The sequence below is a fragment of the Manis pentadactyla genome, chromosome 6 (genome assembly GCF_030020395.1).
Source record: "Manis pentadactyla isolate mManPen7 chromosome 6, mManPen7.hap1, whole genome shotgun sequence".
In the NCBI taxonomy this organism is placed as follows: Eukaryota; Metazoa; Chordata; class Mammalia; order Pholidota; family Manidae; genus Manis; species Manis pentadactyla.
Window position 1 is genome coordinate 132,268,966 of NC_080024.1, and position 22,769 is coordinate 132,291,734.

Consider the following 22,769-nt stretch of genomic DNA (forward strand, 5'->3'; position numbering starts at 1 on the left):
CTCCTCTCAAAACGAAGGCACCTGTGCCCAACCCCTGTGTTGGGGGGCCCTGCCCAGCTCTGCATGAGGGATGCCAGATGCCTGCTAGGTGGCAGAGTGAGGAGCTATTTGTTCCAGCCTATGCCTCCCTAGTTCTCTTACACACTGGAGGGCACAGCTTGCCTGCCGTTCCAGCCCATTACCTCCACTAGGAAAGGCTTTCATCCTGACCCTGAGGCCAGGTCTTTGCACAATGGGCCTTTGCTCCAGTGACCTGGATTCTGTTGACTTTGCAGCTGCTGCAAGCCATCCCCATCGGGGTCGGCCAGGTGTACGGCTGTGACAATCCCTGGACAGGAGGCGTGTTCCTGGTGGCTCTGTTCGTCTCCTCACCGCTCATCTGCTTGCATGCAGCCATTGGCTCAATCGTGGGGATGTTAGCAGGTAGGACAGGGTCCCTGTCTTTGGGATAATTTTCCTTAGATCATTTCTCCCCAGCTCACAGCAAATATTCTGGACTTATTATCTTCACTGGCATTTTGAAACACAGTCAGCAATAGGGACTTATTTCTCCTTCCTGAGTTTCCAAAGCCAGCAGATTGCAGTAGAAAGACCTGTGAACAGATGCAAGAAACTAAAGACCTGGTTGGCCTGTAAACTGAGCCACTGGACGCTAGAGGCTAGAGGAGAAAGAGAGGGTGGCCCAGAGCGATGGGGAGCAATCGCAGACCAACCAGGGGTGCAAAATGACCCAGTGCTTTGAAATGTCCAGTAAACTCAAAGAAAAAAAATTCTCAAAACCTGGATTGCCATTCGGCAAATGTGACTGTTTCTACATGTATAGACATGTATGTACACACATTTACATATGTATATGTGGACAGTAGAGTCAGAAATTGGAGTATATTGAGCCTGTTGACTTAGTCCAGTATTTTTTAAGAACATCTTGGAAGCAGAACTTTGAAAAAATGATTTGGCAGTAATTTCAAATACTAAAAAATCACAAAAATACAAATAGTATTCAAGGCGCCCATAAATTCTTTCCCCAGATTCACCAATTGTTCACATCCCACCGCTGTTGCTGTATCGTGTCTCCATCTCCATGCATAAGTATGTGTACATACATACTTTTCCTCAACCATCTGAAGCAAGAGTTGTTTCGATTGAAATCTTTCTTGCTAAAAATGCAGCTGCTCCAGCCAAAGGAGTGGGGAGGGCCTGGAGAGCCCCACCTTGGCCTCCGCTCAACCCGAAAGCAGTCACAGCTCTGTGTGACATCTCTGAGGAGCAGTTTGGAAACCAGTGTCCCTTTTCACTGTCAGTTTCCAGAGACCAGATGCCATTTGTAGAGGCCCCTGCAATGGGTAGGGGCAGGGGGCTTGGGGAACTGTAGGAATGAGGCCACCCTGAGAACTGGCCCCAGCCAAGGAGTGGCCTTTGTGCTGTGACCCAGATCCAAGCAGAAACACCACACCTTGTCTCACAGCCCTGACAGCGGCCACGCCCTTCAAGACCATCTACGTGGGCCTCTGGAGCTATAACTGCGTGCTCTCCTGCATCGCCATCGGGGGCATGTTCTACGCCCTCACCTGGCAGACCCACCTGCTGGCCCTCATCTGTGGTAGGTGTTTGGGAAAGCTGGCAACCAAGTCCCTCGGCTAGTCCTCCCTCCCTTCCCCACCCCCTTGGTCACGTGAGACCCGTGGCGACCACGAGTCAGAGCTCAGCCGCAGTGATGGACGGACCAGGGGCTTGGTCCTAATACTGTGAGATTTGAGGCTTCTCCTCTGCTGCTGTAGTTACACAGTGTGAAGTTTATGAGGAGACCACACATGCATTTCCTCATGTGGTAGTGGCAGCCTCGTTGCTCTTAGTAACTCTTCATTCAGCAACTGTTTACAGAGCCCCGCCAGGCCAGGCCTGGAAGGCACAGTGGTGACCACATCTAGCAGACGAGAAGTAATTGCACAATTATTCAGGTTGTGATGCCTAAAAAGGCTGTTGAAAAGACCCAGAGAGATGACATACCTGGAGCCACTTGAGGTCTCAGAGAATCATAACCCAGCTTGGTTTCCATACAGTCAGTAGAGAATGTGCCCCCACCCCAGCCAAGGGAAATCGTTCACAGTCCTTATTGCAACTGCCCTTCAGCACTAATCTCTGTGCTGTGTAAACATATGAATTCACCTAATGCCCCCAAGACTACCACAGGCATAGATTGTCAGCCCCACTTTACAGGTGAGGAAATGGGACAAAGAGAGACTAATGAACTTGCCTTTGAATGCAGCTGTTAATGGCAGAAGCAAGATTCGAACCCCAGTCCCATCTTCCCACCAGCCTTCCCTTCCTAGAGTGGCTTACATTCTCTGGAAACTGCAGTACTGCAACAAGCAAAACTGGAGACAAGTAAAGGGCAGAATAGTGCCCAGAAGAGCTTTTCTTTTGGATTTTCCCCACTATGGGTGGAGACTATAAATGACATCCATGCCGCTTGTACCTCGCAGCACGAGGCCCAGCATGGAGACAGTGGGCTTGGTAAATATTTATCAAGTCAAAAGTGCCAGGTATTTTGAGGCTCAGACTGTAACTGCCTTTGGCCTTCAAAGAAATGGCAGATTCCTGTGGCTAAAACCATCCGGAAGGCTTCAGGGGGAAGCTGAGGTTTATCCCAAAATTGTCAGGGTAGGATTTGGATAGGCAAAGAGAGGGAGGGAAGGTATCCCTGACAGAGGAACAAAAAGAACAAAGGTGCAGGGGCAGAAGGAGCTTGTCCAGAGGTACCAGGGGTGTCCGTGTGCCCCCCTAACTGTCCTGGGGGCCCATATTCTATGGGTGAACCCAGATACCTGCCTTCTAGGGATGAGCTCAGAGAATCAGTAAGGTCCAGCCTGATGGGACAATACGACCCATCATGGCCACTCAGAATCTCAGCCTCACTGGGGGCTCATAGCGTCTGACCACTCAGCCAGCCCCTGGGTAAATGCTCATCCAGCCTGGGCCAGACCATCCCCAAGGTCACTATGGACAAGCAAAAGATGCTTATTGACCCCTTACTCTGTCAAGGCCACCGTCAAAGTGAGGAGTGGGTAAAAGGATACATAAGCATTTGTCTCTGCCCTCAGAGAACACACAGTCGTGGGAGGCAGGCCACTCCTACCTGCAAAGATAACATCAGGCAAACAGTCCGGGTGTCACTGTGTGGTGCAGACCCTGGAGCCACTGGAGACAGGATGGCACCCTTGCTCTTGGGGAGGGGTAGGCGTGGGCCCTGGGAAGCTGACTCCATGGTCCTGGTTCCTCCACAGCCCTGTTCTGTGCATACACGGGAGCAGCCCTCTCCAACATAATGTCGGTGGTAAGTTGGGATTCCCCCAAACACCAGTGCGCCCTTCCCCAACCAGAACTTCAGGACATTTGGGGTCTCATGGAGGAGTCCTGTGTGGGTTATGGTAGCTGGTACTCCACACAGTGCCTCTGTGAAGGGTTATCCGGGCTTTGTCCAGAGAAGGACTGGTGATTGCACATATGTGCCTCTGGTTGTGTGGTGGCCATGTGTGTGTGTGAGAGAGAGGTGTAACCAGCAGTGGAGAAGGTGAATGGACAGGGGGAGGTACTTGTGTTTGGCTAGATATGGGAAATTACCCCCAGGCCAATTTTCAGCTCCGTCATTAAAGATTCTGATTATGCCTAAAGGTACCAACACTTCAAATCCCTAGACCAATGACTCCAACGTTATGAATCCAGAAACCAACACCACCCCTAGAGAGTCCCTGTCCTCAGGCCCTGCCACGTCCTTCTCCCTCATGGTCCCTGGAGCCTAGAACATTTGCAGACCCCACTGCTTTTGCTTCCAGGTTGGTGTGCCAGCAGGCACCTGGGCCTTCTGCTTCTCTACCCTTATCTTCCTGCTCCTGACGACCAACAACCCTGCCATCTACAGGCTCCCACTCAGCAAAGTCACCTACCCAGAGGCCAACCGCATCTACTACCTGACAGTGAAAAGCAGTGAAGAAGAGAAAGCGCCCAGTGGTGACTAGCCAGTTCCAGGCAAAATTGCTCTTTGCCTGGCTGTGGTGTCTGCTCTCTGTGGGCTCATCTCTGGGTCAATCCACTGCAACACTCACCTTCTTTGTCTCTCCTCGCACCTGTGAAATACACCTGTAACTCCCTTTCCCTGCTGCTGATTCTCTCTCTGCTCAGATCACCAGAACTGCCCATTGGGCAGCATTAGAGTAAGTTGGTAATGAGCTTGCTGGAGTTAGAAGTAAGGCTCTTAACACAGTTAAGATTTTAAATATCATTGACTTCAAACAAAAATATTCAGATTTGGTCTTTCGGGAAGGTAATTAAGAGATGATCTTCTTGGCACATTTAACTAAATAATAGATATTGTAAAATTGAACTTGCTGAGTGGCTCCTAGGCAGACGCAGAGTGGCTGGAAATTCAGGGGAAACAAACATTCCGTGCACAGAGCTAACAGCTAATGGGCACATACAGCTTTACATAACAAAGGAACTTCGCACCGACAGGAGTGGGAGTCTCGAACATTCAGTGGTCAGAGTAAAGGGCAAGATGATATTCCACAGTAGGAAAGAATTAACAAATTAGAATCCTATATGTGACCTCCTTGTGAAGGATAAACATTTCTTAGTGTAGGTCAACCCAGCAACTTGGAGGAGAGATTTCAGTCGAGGAAAGTACCTGAGCTCAAGTCTATGAAAACCTGGGGAATTTATTTCGTTTCCTATTTGCTTGTGGGTGCTGGAAGTGTTATGAGGTCTATGATTCTTAAAGCTAATGGTCAGCCCAAATAGAAGGACCATTATCCGTGAATTTCATAATCTGTCTTCCCAATTATAGTCACTAGTTTACATTCAGTCTTTATTTATGTATAGATCAGGGTCAGCAAAAATATTCTTGGAAGGGTCAAACATCTTTGAAAAAGTATTAATATTTTCAGTTTTGTGGATCATACAGTCTTTTTTGCAAATATCCATCTCTGTCATGGTAGCATAAAACAGCCTAAAACAATATGTAAGTGAAGAGCGTGGCTGTGGTCCTTAGAGCAGGCTGGATGTGGTCCACAAGACCACGCTGGCCAGTGCCTGACACAGATGTTCAACATCATAAGAGTCAGGAGCTGGTGGGCAGTGGGCAGGCCCAAAGGACGTTCTTTATGACAGACATAGGCACAAAGGCACTGACATGCTGGGTGACTGTGGGAAGATTCTAATAAAGTGAGATGAGTGTGACTGAACCAGGAAGACCTGCTCTGGAGCTTTCAGAGACCTGACAGATACAGTGTGGTGCACTGGGGAGTGTGGTTGTAAACCAGGCCTCCTTCCACAAACCATCTGGGAGCCTCTCCTGAGGCTCACCCTCCTCCACCCCCTTACTGTTTTCACCTCTGCCAGCAGGCACACTGCCATGGGAGGAAAGGAAAACTGTGATCCTTTGATGCAGGATTTTCCAGCAGGAAGACCAGGGAGCTCATAGAATCCCACGGTTGGAAAGGAGTGTGAAAGTCAGATGGTCCCACCATCCATGGATCTCTCCATATTGAAGGACAGGGGCTTCTTCAGTTCCATGTCAGGCTTCCAGAGGGGGCTCAGCTACCCAAAATGGAGGGGAGACCCCCCCCGAGTATTCTAACAAGAGATAACAGAATCGGAAACCCCATTCACTCATCATGGGACATTGCCCTAGGAAATCCCCTCTCCTCTCCATTAGGCCCTGGAGACTTTCCCCCCCAAGATCTGATGGGGACTTTCAGCTGTGCTTTTTATTGGCTCTCCAGGAAATGAAAACTATTTGACTATGAAAAGTCCTTTCAGTTCACTTGGACAAGATTTATCTCTTTCCACCCTTCTTTGCTCATCCCACTTCCTAGTAATTTACAAGGTCCCACTTTGGGCACAGGTACCTGGGGGTTTTTCTCTAAATTCCCACTTTAATCCCTTATGAAAATTAAATGTTAACTGTATCACAAGCCGCTAACCACATTTGAAGAAAAACGGATAAAAGCTACATTATTCAGAAAAAGGAAAATGTTCAGCAAGTCTGGAAAAAACACAGGGCTCCAGAAATTCTAATTCACTGTGGTCAAGATGGCCAGATATTTGTGTAGAAATAGGAAGATAAATTATCTACTCATTTGAAACGTGAAAGAACTGCCTGGGTGCAGTACTGTTAATCACTGAATTAGCTTGCCACTCATACAGGAGTGATGAAATGTCTTCAAAAACATCTTTTTGGACTAAGTGTCAGAAAATCTATAGTATGTCCCAAATGGACCCGAACAAATCTCATTAAGCCAGGTTGGTGGGAAGATGCTGTGTCTCTCTCATGGGTATAGATAAGGTTGGTGCAGAAGTAAAAGTCGGCCCATTGCAGTCACCCTGCCCACAGGCCATGGACAGGTGCCCAGATGTCCTCTGAAGTAGCCCAGCTAGTCTTGCAGGGCTAGAGAGCCCCCCAGAGTGAACTCATCCTGTCTTCACTAGAGCTTCCCCTTCTCACTGACCCCCTGATGTTCAGGGGCAGCAGCCCTAACCTTAAAGATTCTTGCCACTAACATGAGGTTGCAAGGAGCAGACCACCAGGAGAGAAGGAGAGGACTTTGGGACCCAAGTCCTGGCAGTTTTTCTACTATTGCCCATAACTTGGCTCTTGGCTGTACAAATGATAATTGGACATTAATAGTTACCCCTGAACATAAGCAGCAGTCATTACAGAGAGTAAGAATGTATGTTGGGGAGAAGGCGGCTTTAGAAGAGGTGCTGTCTTAAACTTTCTCTCCCTATCACAGCCCACTCCCCTTCACCACTGTCCCTTCCCCAGTTCTCATCTCCTGTGTTCATCTTCTCTCCTACTGCATGGATGAGTTCTACTGTCAGCTGTGAAGCAGTGCTATCCTGCTGTATTTTGAAATGATCGGTCTCAAAGCATCCTTCCAATCTGTTCTATAACAATTGGCATAGTCAAGTTTTCTGCTTCTTGGTCACACTTGAGAGTTTGTTTGCTAAGAAATAATCCATTTTCTTTAGTTTTTTAAATTTTTGTTGCCATACTGTTACTCTTAATGTTCTCACACAAAAATTTCACTCTTTCCTAGATCTGTGGCTTTGTCTCCATTCTCATTTCTAATCTTATGTAATTTTGTCCCCTCTTTTCATTAATCGGGTTTGTGAGGGGTCCATTCATTTTATTGGCTTCTTCAAAGATGCAGTTTGGGATTTATTTGTCCTTTCTACTTGTTTTGTTTGGTTTTCTATTTCATTGATTCATTTTCCCTGTTTTTTTCATGGTTTACTTCAATGTTCCTCTTTTCCTAATGCTTATTTCAACGTTCCTTTTTTCCTAGGGCTTTTAAATTGATGTAAAGTTCTTTCATTTTAGATCTTTCTCCTTTAATGACAAAAGTATTCTTAAGCCTACAAATTTTCCCCTGAATACAGCTTTAGCTGTGTACTATAGGTTTTGGAATAAAGTATTATACTTCCATCAGTTTTTAAATAGTTTGTAATTTTAGTTTTGATTTCTCTTTGGTTCAAGGATTATTTTAAAATATGTTTCTTAATTTCCAGCATTTAGGATCTTTTGATATTTTTCAAATTTCTTTATCTAGTTTTGTTGTGTTATGAGCAGAGAGTATGCCTATCTGTAAAAACTCTCTTTTAAAATTTTATGAATTCTTCTTTGTAGCCAAGTACTTAATTGATTTTGGACTTGTGAAGTGTAAATTTTTTATTTGAAGAAAATACATATTAAATTGATTTATTAATTACATCATTCAATTCTATGTGCTTATTTTTTATTTATGGGATCTTAATTCTGAAAAGCATTTATTAAAATTTAAATATAATTGTGTGCTTCTTTAAACTCACTTTGCATTTCTAAAACATTTGTTTCACATATTTAACAGCTATATTATTTGGTGACAACTGACTATGACTGTCATTGATTCTTCATAGATTTTATAGTTTTACTATTACAAACTACACATTCTTATCCTCTTTAGTGCTTTTACCCTCATACCAACCTATCTGACATTAATGTTGTCACACCTTTCTTTCTGGTATTTTCTTGTCCCTTTATTTTAATCTTTATCATTCCCTTTTAACCCTATTATTTTATAACTATATTTTTTAATGTTTTATATTAACCAAATCTTAGCATTTCTGTAATTTAAATAGAATAATTCAATCTCTTCATATTTAATGTAACAATCAATATCCTTGTTGTATTTCTTCCATCTTACTTTTATACTATTTATTTTTTATTACTGCTTTTGATTTTTAACTTCCCTCATTTTTCAAGTTTAGTTATGGTACTATTTTTTCTTTCTTCCTTTTATTTATTTGGACAGTCTCCTATTCTTTCCCCTAGTGGTTGTTGCCCTTTTCCCAGCAATCATGGCTGAAAATAAATTTCTCTATTATTATTTAAAAACAAGATGCCAAATAGTTTACTCTAACAAAATACCCCCATTTCTCCAGTGCTCCTTCTCCACTCTGAGAAACTAAAGCCTTTATATGACTTTCACTATTTTCCTCCCCAGTGTCCCCATCTTTAATACACACTTACTTTCCAGTATCTCCCACCCCTAGATCTTGCTAAGATCATTTATCATTGCCAATTCTTTTTCCCTTGCAATATGCCTCTTATTTTTACAAGAATCCTTAATTAGCCCCTCTGTCACACATTCTATCCTTGTCCATTTGGAGTTAACTATTTATTGGACATGTTACCTTTTATCACTGTTTTCTTTGTTCTTCACCTTCTCCTGTTTCATGATCGTTGTTCTGATTCATTTATTACTTGTTTAGAATCCCTCATAAGTATCTTGTTTAAATAATATTTGTTTTATATTGAGAGAATGTGGGTGACATGCTCTCTGACTCCGCATGTCTACAGAATTCCCTTCCCCTGGCCAGTGATTGGCATTTTGGCTGTGGTTGTGTCCCTGGGATGCATCCTTTCCTCCCAGCTGTCTGTCAGTGTTGTCCCTTTGTTTCTGGCCTCCAGGTGTGAACAAATGAGAAATCTGATGTCAATCTTATTATTTTTCCTTTGTAAATAACCTATTCTTCCCTTCTAGAATATTGTTAAGATTTTTCTCCTCGTATTTGGAGTTTGGGAATTCTATGATGCTAAGCTTAAGTGTGTGTCTTTTCTCATCAATCGTACCTTTCATTCTGAAGTCTTTCCTCAGCTCAACAACTTTTCTCTTAGCAGGTGTTTGATTATTGCTCGCCCTCCATATCTTCTTTTTTCTATCTCTGGAATGCCTATTATCCACATGTTAAGTCTCCCTGGATCTCTACTCCAAGTTGCTTATCTCCTCCATAATTTTTACCATTTGTATTTTTTCTCTGCTCTGAGATTTTCGTTTGATTTGATCTTCCAGGCCACTGATTCAGATCCTAACAGTAACCTTCCTTTCCTTCAGTTCAACAGATAAGTTGAATTTTTTGGTTCAAAAATCATGTTTTTCCTTTCAGAAAATCATTGGACTGGGGACTAAAATTGACTTTTCGTATTACTTTCTGTTATGGTCTATCTCCTCTTGCTTCAGAAATCAGACACAGTTTCTGGTAACTCATGGCCCCAGACTTCTGCCCTTTCCCCTTATTCCATGACTGATAGGGCCCTGTGTTGGTTGCCCAGGGCCGCTTGCCAATTTTCATGAGCTAGCCCCTAAAACTCTGCCTTGTGTCCTGACCTCATTCACTCATTCATCCAGAAGACATGTATGAGGAACTATTAATATGTTACTCAGGCTCCTGTTCAACAACAAACCAGGAAAGAGTCAGACCAGTTCTTGCCTTCAAGGAATTCATTTTATGGGGATTTGCCTGGCCAGATGAGTAGTCTCACCAGAGGTGAAGATGAGGATGGCATCACAGATTGCCTAAGCCACAATAAGTTCACAGCACATGTTTCATTATTTTGAATGAATTATCTGGTTGTTTTGGTCTGCTGTTCAGGTAAAGTATCAAGGATGCTTATCAGGGTCCCAGAAAAATTTCTGCACCTCCTCTCTTCTTGTCTTCTTCCTTGCTATCATCTGCTGCTCAAACATTCCCAGCCATCCCTTTCGTTTAAAGTTGGGAACCTGTTAAAATGTAAACAGCCCTGGGAAGGTAACTTAGTAAGCATGATCAATCATTTGCATCTTATGTTGAAGAAGTCATTTCTGAGAATAGGTTACAAGGAAAAAGAGGGGAGAGTACAAAAAAAAAAATGGGTAGCATATTTTAAGGATGTCTTTTGCAAGAGAAGGTATGCTAAGATGAGGCCAAGCTGCATAAATGTGGTCTGGAGCCCCCTTGTTTCATCAGGTATGATGATGAAGCTGTTGTATTTGGCTTAGAGAAGAGAAGAAATGGTCAGGGCCATGGCTGTTGCAGTATGAGATAATGCATGTAGAAGAAGAGGTCTACTTACTCAACATTACTTCAGAGCATAGAACAAGGACCACTGAGTAGGAGTGATGAGCAGGCAGACTTTTAATAAGTAGAGAAGGATGCTTTTTAACAATAGAAGTTGTATGAGAAATAGTTGTCTTGTGAGACCCTGAGTTCCCTGCTCTGGCAGTACAGGAGCAGGGGCTGGGTGCCTGTTGGGGATTCTTGCTTTGGATGGAGTTAACCAGATGACCACTGTAGCCTCTCTGTTTCAACTCCCAGTTTCTGTGATTCTATGGCCCTGAGTTCTTACAGAGGAATGAGGACGAGGCATCCCTAAGGTGGCAAAAAGTTAAGAACATGGAGATCAAATGTGCCAAAAACATCCATCACTGCCTTTACAGCTTTTCCTACCTCTTGACCACTTAGTCATTTGATCAGTTTACCAAAACGCTCCATGTTTGCTTCTGTGGGTGCAACCTAAGGGGCCAGAGTCACTCAACTGTGCCTTGCCCCTGAACATCTTCCTTGTCAGGGAATTCTTCAGGTCAGTCCTTCAAGGCTTCCCCATTGGGAAACCTGATCTTCCTGGCCCATATGTGTGGTTACATCAAGTTCATATGCCCAGTTTATTTGTGCTTCCTGTATGAGTCTGAGCTGTGTTACCTTGGGTCATAAAGGTTGTGACAGCCTGGGGATAGCTATCATCTAAAACTAGTTCAAGGGCTGACAGTTTCAGTGTGGGTATGATTTCTACTCAATAAACCACAGTCTCATTTGGCAACTTGAAAGGCATTCACTTTTTATGTGAGATTTTTTTACTTGCCTGGCTTTTCCTGCCTCTTGACATTCACAGAAGAGAGAAGAATCTGTAGAGAGAACTTATGTCCCTAGTGGCCCTAGGATTCCAAGGCCCCAAGGAGGGAGGCAGGGAGCCCGCTAGACCTTCTTACCCTCTATAAATTGATAACCAGCCCTTTCCTACAGCTGCACAGGCTTCTGGAATGGCGTGAAATAAAGGAAGTGGCTCCTGGGAGAAGTTCTAGCTCGGCTTGCATTGATCCCACATTAACTCTGGCGTTTTCCCCTGGAGGAATCTGACCTCCCCAAGCTCAGCTCCTAGCTGTCAGAGCAACCCTGCTCTCTCTGCAAGGTTGGAAACGCAGAATTGAAGGGAGCCATGAGCAGCGTGAAGAAAACAATTCTGAAGTGAATTCTTACTGACAGAGCCTTCAGGGAGATAATCTGTAGGCTAGACAGACCTCTTGGGGAGCTGTTGGTATCTGAACTGCAGCCTTTGGTAGAACCTGTGGGGAGCAAGATCCATTTCGGTCTTCCACCTTCCAGGATGGCCCTTGACTGCCGTCCCCCAAGTCTACTGTGTGTGACAGTTACTCACCACACTTCTAAGCGCCACGGCTCCATATGGCTCATGAAACACACATGAACTTCCCAGATGGCTGCACAGGAGTAATCATTTCCTGTCTTTTCAAACTGGTCACGTGTTGTGGTCAGGTGGCATCAGCCCTGTTACTTCTACGGTGAAGTGAGTGCACCCCAAGACGTTCAGGAGCCATGAGGAGGAACGAGAGCAGGAGGGCAAGGGACAGGCACACGGGGCTGAGCCAAGAGCCAACCAACTGGGGGGGCAAGGGACAGGGTCAGCGGACAGCCTCGGGCCCAGAACTGGCAACCCCAGGAGCAGGCCCTGGCGCAGGGACCGGATCTCCAGGCAGCCCCACACCTCTCCCTGGAATGTGGGGCCCACCCGTTCCTCCCCCACTTTGTTTGCTTTCCTTTTTCAGAAGGCCCTCCGTGATCAGGACCCCTCGACGGCAGCTCCCAAACACCTGGCGTGGTGGGAAGGGGGCCTTTGACGTCAGTGGGCTGTTTGTCTGCTCAGGTGTAGCTAATATCCTCCGTGTGAAGTTTTGTTTCCTGGGCAGGCCACCTCACACCCTGTCACCGAGCATGTGTGGGGGGAGTAGAGGGGGAGAACACAAGCCTGGGGTTGGGGGGTTGAAGGAGCAGGGGATGCTTGACCCACCATACCAGAAAGCCAAGCACAATATGTTTGGATTGGGCCCCCCTTCCCCAGACTCCAGCCCACCTGACCCCACAGCCCCATGGGACTTGGGAGGGCTGCCTTCCCTAATATATGGGCCCCAGAGTCCTTTCTGGAGGCAGGGGTTAGGTCAGGCCCTTGCTCTGAGAGGGTTCCGTGGTGAGTTGCCAGGACCTCAGTCAGCAAAAGTGAGAAGGAGGAAAGGTCTGACAGTTTCCGCAGAACCAGAAAGACAGCATCTAGTCTTGGGCTGTGCTGAAGTTTCCGTCGAGACTCTGGTGGCAGTACTGTTCCCCAGTCTGTCCCTGTCTGCTCCGGGAATTAGGGGTGTTTATTGAGTTGGAAGGCAAATTGGTCCCCTGAGGAGACTACACTTAGATAATTGCTCTAAAGGCAAATCCTGGAGGGAGCATTCTGAGTTGAGTAACTGGGAGGCAATATCTGAGGCAGGAGAGGGAAGCCATTACTAGACAGTCCCCTGCTCTGCCCCTTTCAAGGAAACCTCCCTGATCAAACCAGGTAGCGGGACCATGGTAGCCAGAGCACGTTTTCCTCAGGCAGTTTAGCGAGTGATCTTTCATCAGGAAGTCCAGGGAGAGCCTGCAAGCTGCAGGAGGAGCATTCGTCTTTCCCCTCCCTCCTCTCCCATGGTACCTTTCCCCGACTGGAAGGCGTGCGCCAGGCACAGGGTTAGGGAATGCAAAGTGAGCGTACAGTCAGCAAGAGGGGGCCGAAGGGCTCCGGGAAGTGAAGGTGTGCCGCTTTAGGGAGGCGTCCAGCACCTGGAGTTGAGGACCAGAAACTCTGCCTGGCCAGACAGAAGCTTCTTCCCAAATCCTGATGGTCTAGATTCCTCCGCCCTGTGCAGGAAATCACAAGGAGCCCAGGTAAGAGGCCCTGGGGAAGATAAGTGAACTGTAGATCCCCTACCCAACAGGACCATCTGCTTGTTCAAAGAAAGAGAAAAAACAAGGTGCAGCTTATCTGGGCAAGCCGCTCCTGGGGTGGGGACGCCACTAAAAATTCCAAAAAGAGTTAAGATTCTGGAAGCTTCAAGCTGGAAGAACTCTTAAAAAGTTATAGTCCAAACCCCTTAGTGTGTAGATGAGGAAATCTTGGCTGGCCCAGGGAACTGTCCAGGTAATAAAAGAGCCTCGACAGAAGTCCAGTGTCCTAACTCACAGCCCTGAGCTCTTCTTGCCCACCTGCTGATGGAACCAGATTAACCCATCAGCTCTCAATCCCCTTGCCACCCTACCTACCCACTGGATGAGCCTCCATATTATTTGTCATCCTTGCCAAAACTCCATAACCCACAGCTCTGACATCATTCTCTGAACCACAGTGTGGTTCCCAAGGCAGCACCATTCAGTTGAGTTGAACCACGGGATGCTAATGAGATGGATTTGAAAACCCTCTTCCCTGAAGTCATTTCCTGCTGCTTCCAGGCTGGAGGCACCTGGTTGAGGCATCTTGGACTCTCTTTTCAGGTCTTGTATCCCTTCTGCAGACGTGCCAATAGAACTAGACCATCTCCATATCCACAAACATCTTAACATCCCAGTTTAACAACCTGTCTCCTTGGTGCCCCTCTCTCACATAATCATCTTAGATTACTGTGGACATGTTCTGTGTAGCTATCAAGAGTGGATTTCTGGAAGTGTTTCTGGAAGGCAGATAGCTGTGCCATAAGGAATAGCATTCCAGGATATTGAAGTTACCTGATCAGAGCATGGACAGCCTTGTAAGGTATGTGATCTCCTCCAAAGCTGGCACCAAAGGGTGTGAGCCTTAGTGAATTTCTGAAGGAAAGCTCTTCTGTGAGGCTTCTAAGTGCTTGTGCCCAGGCCTCTGCCTGCTATTAACACTCTGGCCTTGATATACCCCTTCTCTCAAAGCTGTGTAGCAAACATACCTTCCTTTAATGTTAAAGGGGAAAAAACAAATTCACTCTCAAGTATCAACTCTGAGTATTTGGTATCGGTTGTCTGGAACATTGTGTTAAGAAGGATTCTGGGCTGCATTAAAGCTCATTGGGCAAGAGTGCTATGATCAATGAGCTATATTTGCCATAAGTAAATGGGAAGAGGGTAGCAGGGAAAATGAAGTATGGAAATGTTACCACAAGAGAAGAAGCTGGTGTACAGTGACCCGTAATTTTCCTTAGACTCTCATTGAGTGTCATAAATGTAATTATACACAGGTGGGGTTTTGTTGGTTTGGGGGTTTGGTTTATGAGGGTTTTTTAGTAATTTTTATTACTCCTTTTGGGATATGAAATAATTCATAATTTTTTATATGAAAAAGTCACAAGCCCATTGATATCATTTGGGAAAGCTCCAACTGTCTGTAAAACACCTACATTGCAGGAGTTAAGAATCAAAACCAGGAGGTCAAGCCCGGGATGCATAACTGACTAGCTGTGTGGCCTCAGATAAACCACTTATCTCTGGGCCTCAGTTTCCTTCTGCCAATGCCTAGACTCAAATGTCACTTGGTTAGCAGGGATTGATAATTCCAAGTAGTTTCATTGGATAGAAAAGCATTTATTGAGTACTGTTCATATACATCGTGACTATCAGTATAAAACCACCATGGCCCTAACTTCAAAAGATGTGCACTAGAGTGCCTTCAGCAAATGCAGTGGGGGTGGAATGATCCAGGTAAGCCAAGGAAGGCTTCATGGAAGAAGCGAATGCACCCGAAGGCTAGGTAGTAATTAGGCAAAATAGGAAGGAAGCACAGAGGGCCAGTGATGAGGCCAGAGTGGGCCAGGAAGTATGTTGGGAAGGGACAGGACAATCTGGATGATGAAGTTAGCCATATTTATTGTGGAACTTCTGGAAGCTGGGCAGAGGGGTTTGAGCAGTACGCTTTTGGCAATAAGGCATCATGTAGATTGTTGAATAAGAGAGTGACATATGGTTTGGACAAGCAGTTGAAGCACAGAATAGATTGAAAGCGGAAAGGTCAAAATCAGGGATCTTGACAGTGTAGACACGCAATTCTGAGGCTATAGCCTGGGGTGAGGACAGGGGAAGGAGGGTGCCAGCCGTTCTGGAGGAATATGTTCAGTCGGGTGTTACCCCAGTTATAGATGGGGCCCTCTGACCTTTGCCCTCATAAATGAGGTTAAAGCATGAACTTAAAGGAGGTACCATCTCATTTATGCTTATTAATGTCTTCTCCTTGAGTGAGGCAAAGACATCAAAAACAAAACAGAACAATCTCTAGGCAAGTCTATTGGCCAACTGGTAAACTATGTGGGGAAGAAGAGAAAGAGTTAGGAGGTCTCTCTTATCTCAGGATTACAGTGACTCACATCGCACCTTCTTAAAAATTTTTTTAATTGGCTAATGAAGAAGTTCAGTCTCCAAATAATTTATCTCCAAGTGTTCCCATGGACCTGGCCTCCATCTTTATCCATCTTTCTCATCCCACCTCCCAGTCCCAGTGTATTAGGAAGGCTCAGGTAGATTTTGGACTTTTTTTTAAATCTCCCAAAGGAAAAAGAGCCACTGTTTAAAGAGAAATGGATTCTAGAATACCTAATTAGGCCATTACGGTCAAAAGCAGAGTTGAATTGATAGACCAAACATAACTCCACAGTGGGAAATAAGATTTAGGGAAATAAATCTTAGACTAGAAGGCAAGAGGCAGAGTAGACCTAGAATAGACCATGTACACCTGGCTCTGTCGACAGCTGTGTGGCAGCCGGTAAGTCACTCCATTACTCTAGGCTTTAGTTTCCCCATCTGTAAAAATGAGAAGAGCCTTTTCCAATTCTAATATTCAATGTCTCTAATAGTTTATAGAATGATGTTTGAAAATGTCAACTAAACACAACTTCACAGAAAAAGATACCACCCCATTTGCCACCCACAGTCATCCATATCATCTCTCTCTCTCTCTCTCTCTCTCTCTCTCTCTCTCACACATACACACACACACACACAGTAGCCCTGGAAATAAATTACAAAGCATAGTGCAAAGTTTAGCTTCCACCTGGGGAAACATATGCCCAAATTGTAGCTAAAGTGTTATCCTGTACAACTGGATATAGAAAAAAATGAAATTATATACAATGTGTCACTTCAAAAAAGTCATTCTGTTATGGTAGCTAGGAAATTGCCTTGTGCAATGTGCGTGTGTCCGCAAATGCTAGGTTGGAGGGATATGAGGCCCAAGGAGCTGGGGAGGGAGGACAAATGGATCTTGATGGTAGGTTCCAGGTGCTCCTATGTCGGGCATTGTAAGTGATACATGAACAGCACCAATCCACCTGCAGGATGCAGTGAAACCTGTGAAAGACAACTTGTAGAAAGAATATAGGTGTGGACCTGTTTGAGTAAAGGTTGACACTCAGGAAGATAAACTAGATCATTTTTCCTCTTCTGAAAGATGTCATGCATGGTTTGCATTTGTTCAGTTCCTCTGAGAGAAATGGCAGTTGGTTTCAAAACTGTATTTGACAGGTGGGTTCATCTACAAAATCTTTTCTACCCCTGATATTTGAGCCACTGGCATTTTCTGTACATTAGAAGTCAGTAGAGCATGGTGCTATGAGACACTGCTCTCCAGAAAGAGTGCTCCTGAACAAATGACTGTAGCTCAGAGTTGTTCTTTCCTGTCTGAGTCAACAGGAGGAAACATCCCTCGACTCCTGCCTGTTAAAACACAGAACAGTGGCAATGTCTCTGGACGGCCCCCAGTATGGGGCTATGGGACACTTAAAAAGGCTTGTTGGAGGAGATACCAGCCGTTCCTACATCAGGCGGGCACGCCAAGGAGTTACTCGGCTGCTAAGGTTTACCCAGTTATCAAGGACAGAGCTTTCTAACCTGTGAGCCAGAGCACAGAGCCGGGCTAAGTAGCCAGGTGAGGACTCATGTGGCCAGCTCTCTGGCCATAAACAATATTCTCTGTTTACTGCACCATGCCACACATATTATTTTCTATGTGTACCATGATGTTAAGGGGGAAAAAATGTTGAAAAGAACCAAAGTGAGTTATTGTGAACAAAATCACTTTCGACCATAAAACACCCAGCCCTACCTCCAAGCAGCTTAGGGGGGGCATGGCTGCACAGAACAGACCTAATATCTTGGTTACCAAAAGAAATCACATCAACCAAGACCCCCATTTCCATGGCCTGTTTCCTTCTCTCTCACCACCTGAGTTCTTCCGGCCCCTCCTGCAGGATCCCTGGGTTTCTGGTTGGTTGGCCCACCATGCTGTCACCACCTATGGGCCTCCCTTCTTTCATACAAGTACCGCTGAAAATAATCAGCTCTTACCCTGCAGCCTCCATAACCCTACCTAACTCAGCTATTTCCTTCATCCACCTATAAAAGACTTTTACCTTCACTTCAATACTTATCAAGCATTTAACATTTACAATGAGACACATTATTTTTTAAAAACAGTTCACCCTCAGAAATAGCCAATAGTTGTTCTTTATACCATTCAGAAATTAAAATGTGTAGTATAACTATACCTCATTACTTTATTCAACAAATACTTCTGGTGGCTACAGTATACAAGGCCCCTATTAGGTGCTGTGGGTGCCAAGACATCCTGGTACACCCGGGCTGTCAAGGACCCCACCATCCTGTGAAGGTGACAGACAGGAACACATACTTGACACTCAGCAAGATAAGAGTTGGTGCAGATAGGTGTACATTGCCAGGCGTGCCCTGGAGTAAGGGGCCATCCTGCCTGGGGCAAAGGGGCACATGCTCTCTGAGGGACGTGGCCTTGCTGATGAGGTGCCCTATATGTGAGAAGTGCATAATTATTTTCCAAAGCATTTTGCAAGCATTATCTCTTCGTCATCACAATATGAAAAAGAAATGTCAGGTATCCCTCTGAACTATCTATCATCTATAGAGTGGATTGCAAGGCCTGCCTGTGGAGTGTGAATATTTCTTTCTGAGAGCCTTGCCTGCAGTGGGGGAAACTGCTGATGAAATTACCTGACTTGGAAAACGCCATGCAGAAATGAGGGACACTGTTTCCTGGCAGTGTTATTGTTATTTCCATTTTCCCCACCACAACAATGGAACATTTATTCCTAGAACATTTGATAGATGTGCTCATGATATTCTTGAAATTGCCTTTATCCATTTGAAAGTGCTGAGAATCTGTCCCAAAGGTAGTGGTAAATTGCTATCACCTTAGCTCAAAGTATTTTCACAGCCTCAGGAAATTCGCTGCTTTATCTCCAATCTTCTTTGTGGCATCTGTCCCCACCTTTCATTCTCAACTCTTAGCCCACACAGCTGGAGGGGCAGTGACCTTCCTGGGTGGTCTGTAGCCCAGCACTCCAGTACGACCCATGTGAGTCCCAGAACCAACACCTTCAGGCCGTATTGGTGCCACCTCTCCCATTCACCCCAAATAAGGACAAAAAAAAGAACATATTGAAAATCTTTTTTCAAGGGAAAGAAAGGTGCTTTGGGGCCTTGTTTTTTGTGACTGAGACTTCAACTTAGAACACATAATAATATGGGCCCTGCCCAGCTTGCCTGGGCTGTAACCAGGTAGCAGAATCTGGGCGCCACTGGAAAGGCCAAGGCGTGAGAAGTGAGAGACCTTTTGCAGGCATCTACAGAGCAGCAACTCAGGAGTCAGGAGACCTGGGTGCAGCTCCTGGCTGTGCGTGATTAATGAACTGTGTGACTTGAGTAAGCTGATGTCTCTGGTCATGGAAGGTAGACTGTGATCTTGAAGTTCTAGGCAGTTCTGAGTCTATGACACTAAAGTAAAAATATTGCTCTGCCCAGGGTGGGGTAGCCAACACTTGGCATGTGAGGAATAAGAAGCACTAGCCTAGCAGAGGGGCTCTTCCAGCCTGGCAGATGTGCCCTGGGGCCTGGGGCCATGGGAGAAGGTCCTGCCATGTCAGATGGTACAGCCTCAGGGCTCTTACTGCCCCATAAATTGGTGGGGTTAACTTTAATGTGCACAGAAATCATGGGGAATCCTGCTGAAATATAGATTCTCATTCTGTCAGTCTGGGTAGATCCTGAGATTCTGCATTTCTAACAAGCTCCCAGATAAGGCTGACTCTGCTGGTTTGGGGACTACACTTTGAATAGCAAGAACCCAGATTAGTGGTTCTCAGCCCAAGCTGCACATTAGAGCCATCTTTTAAATAGAGGGCCATTAAAAAGTTTAATTTTTTTTAACTGGTCTGGGGTAGGGTTTCAGGAATTTTTTGCAGCACCCAGGCAATTCTAATGTGCAGCCAGCCTCAAGGACACACACACACACACACACACACACACACACACACACACAAATACATACTCCCTGTCGCACATGGAGGCCAAGGTGCCAGCAGAAGAACGATCATGGAGTCAGCTAGGTCTGCTCTCTGCCAGCCCAAGGCCCGGTTAAGTAGGTCTTGGAGTAGCTCCTTGCTGGGAAAATAAGGCAAACTGGTTCATTCACCTCTGAATGTGTCTGCAAGATGGTTTCTATGGGGAAAGGGGGAAGTTCTAACAGTAGGAGTGGAGCAGCTGGCTGTTTTATGCACAGACCAATGCAATCACTATTCCAGCTTTAGAACCCACTGCTCTTTCCTTTCCAGCTTCTGTGTGTGATTTTTCCTGCGTGCTCTGCCTGCGCTCATGGGGTGCAGACCAGGGTGGGACACTGACCTTCTCATTTTGCCCCTGGCTAGGCGGCAGTGGGGAGCAGCCAGCTTCGCTGAGCCCCAAGGCCAATGAGGGCTCGGGGGCTGTGCTCCCCAAGCCCAGGAGTGTGTTCCACATCGAGTGGTCATCCATTCGGAGGAGGAGCAAAGGTGTGTGCTTCCTCCCCCTCACTCTCCAGTCCTTGATTTACTCATCTCCAAAATGGGGACGGTGGCAGTCCCTCCTCACAGAGTGGTGGGGAGGGCCATGTGGGTCAGGCTGATTCTTATCACATGTGACCTCTGACCACAGACACAGTGGTGGGGTGGGGGGTGTCCCCAATCAGATGCAAGGTTGGAGCAGCCTCATGAACAGCCAGGGTGGAAAGGCAATCTAGTTCTGCCCTCCAAACTCCAGAGAGGGCACCCAACTTGCACAGAGTCACACAGCTGGTGAGGGGCATAGCAGAAGGATACGACTGATTGCTGAATTAGTGTCCTTTTTACAACATCACATGCCTCTGGAAGAGGCAGTAGTGACTTTCTTGTTCCAGTTCATCTGAGCTTCACTGGTCCATGCCAGAGAGACAGGCTGAGGTGGTTTGGGAAAACATCATACAAGGTGCAGAGGGATTCGAAGCACCTCAAGGGCCCCTCTAGCCCAGGAGTTTGTATTTGACAGGGGCTCCAGGCCTGATGAGGAAGAAAGCACAGCTTGCCTGGAAAGGTTAACAGCCTGCCTCCAAACATCATAGTGGTTGGAGGCTGAGGTCGGGAAGAAGAGAGAAAGCCCCATGCAAAGGAGTCTGGGACATGCATCAGTGGAAACTAATGAAAAGCTGGCAGACAGACGGGAGCATCAGACAGAAGCAGAGGGTCCTTGGGATATCGCACACACTTAATTCTAAGTCCAGAGAATCCTCTTTGCTTCCTACACTTCCAAAGTTAATTTGCTTCCAGAATTAATTTTTTTCCCCTGTATAGGGTAATCTCCCAACCACAGTGGTATTTGTAGTCCCTGCTCCTTCAAAAGTGGGGGCACAGTGCCATTTTTGCATCCCTTGCAGTGCTTAGGTATCCCGAAATCTCATGAATGCAAACTAGGAAAAGCCAGTTCAGTCTGAAAATGCAGAGATTTCAGAGCTCAGCCTGCCATTCTCAGAGTTGACCACAGGAGGGAACCAGAGCATCAAGATGGAAACTTCCAGGGGCCTTTACATTGCTTAAACTGCTGAAATAGGTCATCTTTAAAAATTATCTGGCAATAATGAAAAATATGTTTAGAGTCACTTTACAAGGGAGTTTTCTAGTATTCCAAGGACATGCCAGAATCTGTTTCAAGTAACGATGCGGGTATCACTTGTCTTATTACTACAACCAGCAGTTGCTGCTAAAATCAGTTCGTGTCCCAACTTACGATGTTCTTTCCTTCCACCTTCAGTGTTTGGAAAAGGCGAGCAGCAGGAGAGACAAACCAAAGACTCTGCTCCCTGTCAACACCGGAAGCCCACCGTGGAGCTGCTGGTGAGGCGCTAGGGGCCCATGTCAGGGGGAGCAGGCGGCATATTAGGGAGCAAAGGTCCAGAAAAGATGTCCTCCCATTTAGGCAAACTTCTTGAATTAGTATTTCCAGAAACATCATTATCTGAGATACGACTATTTTTCATAGTTTATAAAGTTTCATATTTCTTTTATTTGAATTATTTTTTATCCATCTTCCTTTAAATTCAAACCAGAAAGAAACTGATGCCAATCTTCAAGAACAATCTTTACATGTTTAATTTTATTAACAGTTCAATTTTAAAGACTAGACATGCTGTGGGGGGAAATAATTTATTCTGGAAAGAGTGTGATATGGTAGAGTAACAGTTAAAAAGAAAGAATCTAAAGCTCTGTAGTTACATATCAGTTCTACTGTTTGACCTTAACCTTTGCAAATGAGAACCTCTCCATCCATGCCTGAGCCCTTATCCACAGATTGAGGACAAATATGTTTTGTTGTATTTCAATGTTGTTGTGCCTATTAAATGGGGTAACATGTCAAACAAAAGATAGTCTAGCCTACATAAACATGGAGAGGTTAAATAGCAGTTTCACTAAACACCAAATGCAAATCTTAGCTTTGTCCCTGGGGGCACAAATGTCATTTCTCAGTGAGAAGCACTGAATATGGGAGCTTCTTGCCCCTGTCTTGTGCCTGGACAGGATCTGAACACCATGGAGGAGAGCTCTGAGATAAAGGTGGAAACGAACGTTCCCAAGACATCCTGGATTTGGAGCTCCATGGCTGCCAGTGAGAAGAGGGTCAGCAAAGCCCTCGGTTACATCACAGGAGAGATGAAGGAGTGTGGAGAAGGCCTCAAAGGTACAGTTTTGTGAGAACAGCCCTGGCCCAGCCCCTGAAAAGTCACCTCCAGTCATCCCCCAGAGAACACATCGCCTGAGTTCTCTGGAGACTAGACTGAGTTCTGTTTCTATGGTATTTCAGAGAAGGTAAGAGTTTGGCTGTCACGACAGACATACAGTCTCTTGGGATGTAATATGTGTAAGTGTGCGAGCTCTCCTTTCCGAACCTGAGAGTCTTGCTCTCTCAAGCATCCCACTGGAGCACTGCAGTCAGGTATTTTATCCCTGGGATTCGGAGTCAGAATTCTAGAAAAATACTCACCCTGTGGT

The 22,769-nt window shown here is 45.6% G+C and overlaps 1 protein-coding gene across 3 annotated transcripts in view; it reads left to right on the top strand.

Annotated features, from left to right (window-relative positions):
- Positions 1 to 22,769, top strand: part of SLC14A2 (solute carrier family 14 member 2) — a 49,621-nt gene that overhangs the window by 15,404 nt on the left and 11,448 nt on the right. The window contains exons 6-12 of one of the 3 annotated variants that reach the window (XM_036918703.2): positions 276 to 423; positions 1,466 to 1,600; positions 3,285 to 3,334; positions 3,834 to 4,008; positions 20,142 to 20,264; positions 21,535 to 21,617; positions 22,299 to 22,458. In XM_036918703.2, coding sequence (XP_036774598.2) covers positions 276 to 423; positions 1,466 to 1,600; positions 3,285 to 3,334; positions 3,834 to 4,008; positions 20,142 to 20,264; positions 21,535 to 21,617; positions 22,299 to 22,458 — 874 coding nt within the window. Of the gene's footprint in view, positions 1 to 275; positions 424 to 1,465; positions 1,601 to 3,284; positions 3,335 to 3,833; positions 4,009 to 12,549; positions 13,342 to 20,141; positions 20,265 to 21,534; positions 21,618 to 22,298; positions 22,459 to 22,769 lie in introns of those variants that run through there. The other 2 variants (XM_036918704.2, XM_036918705.2) reach the window with 2 other exon arrangements.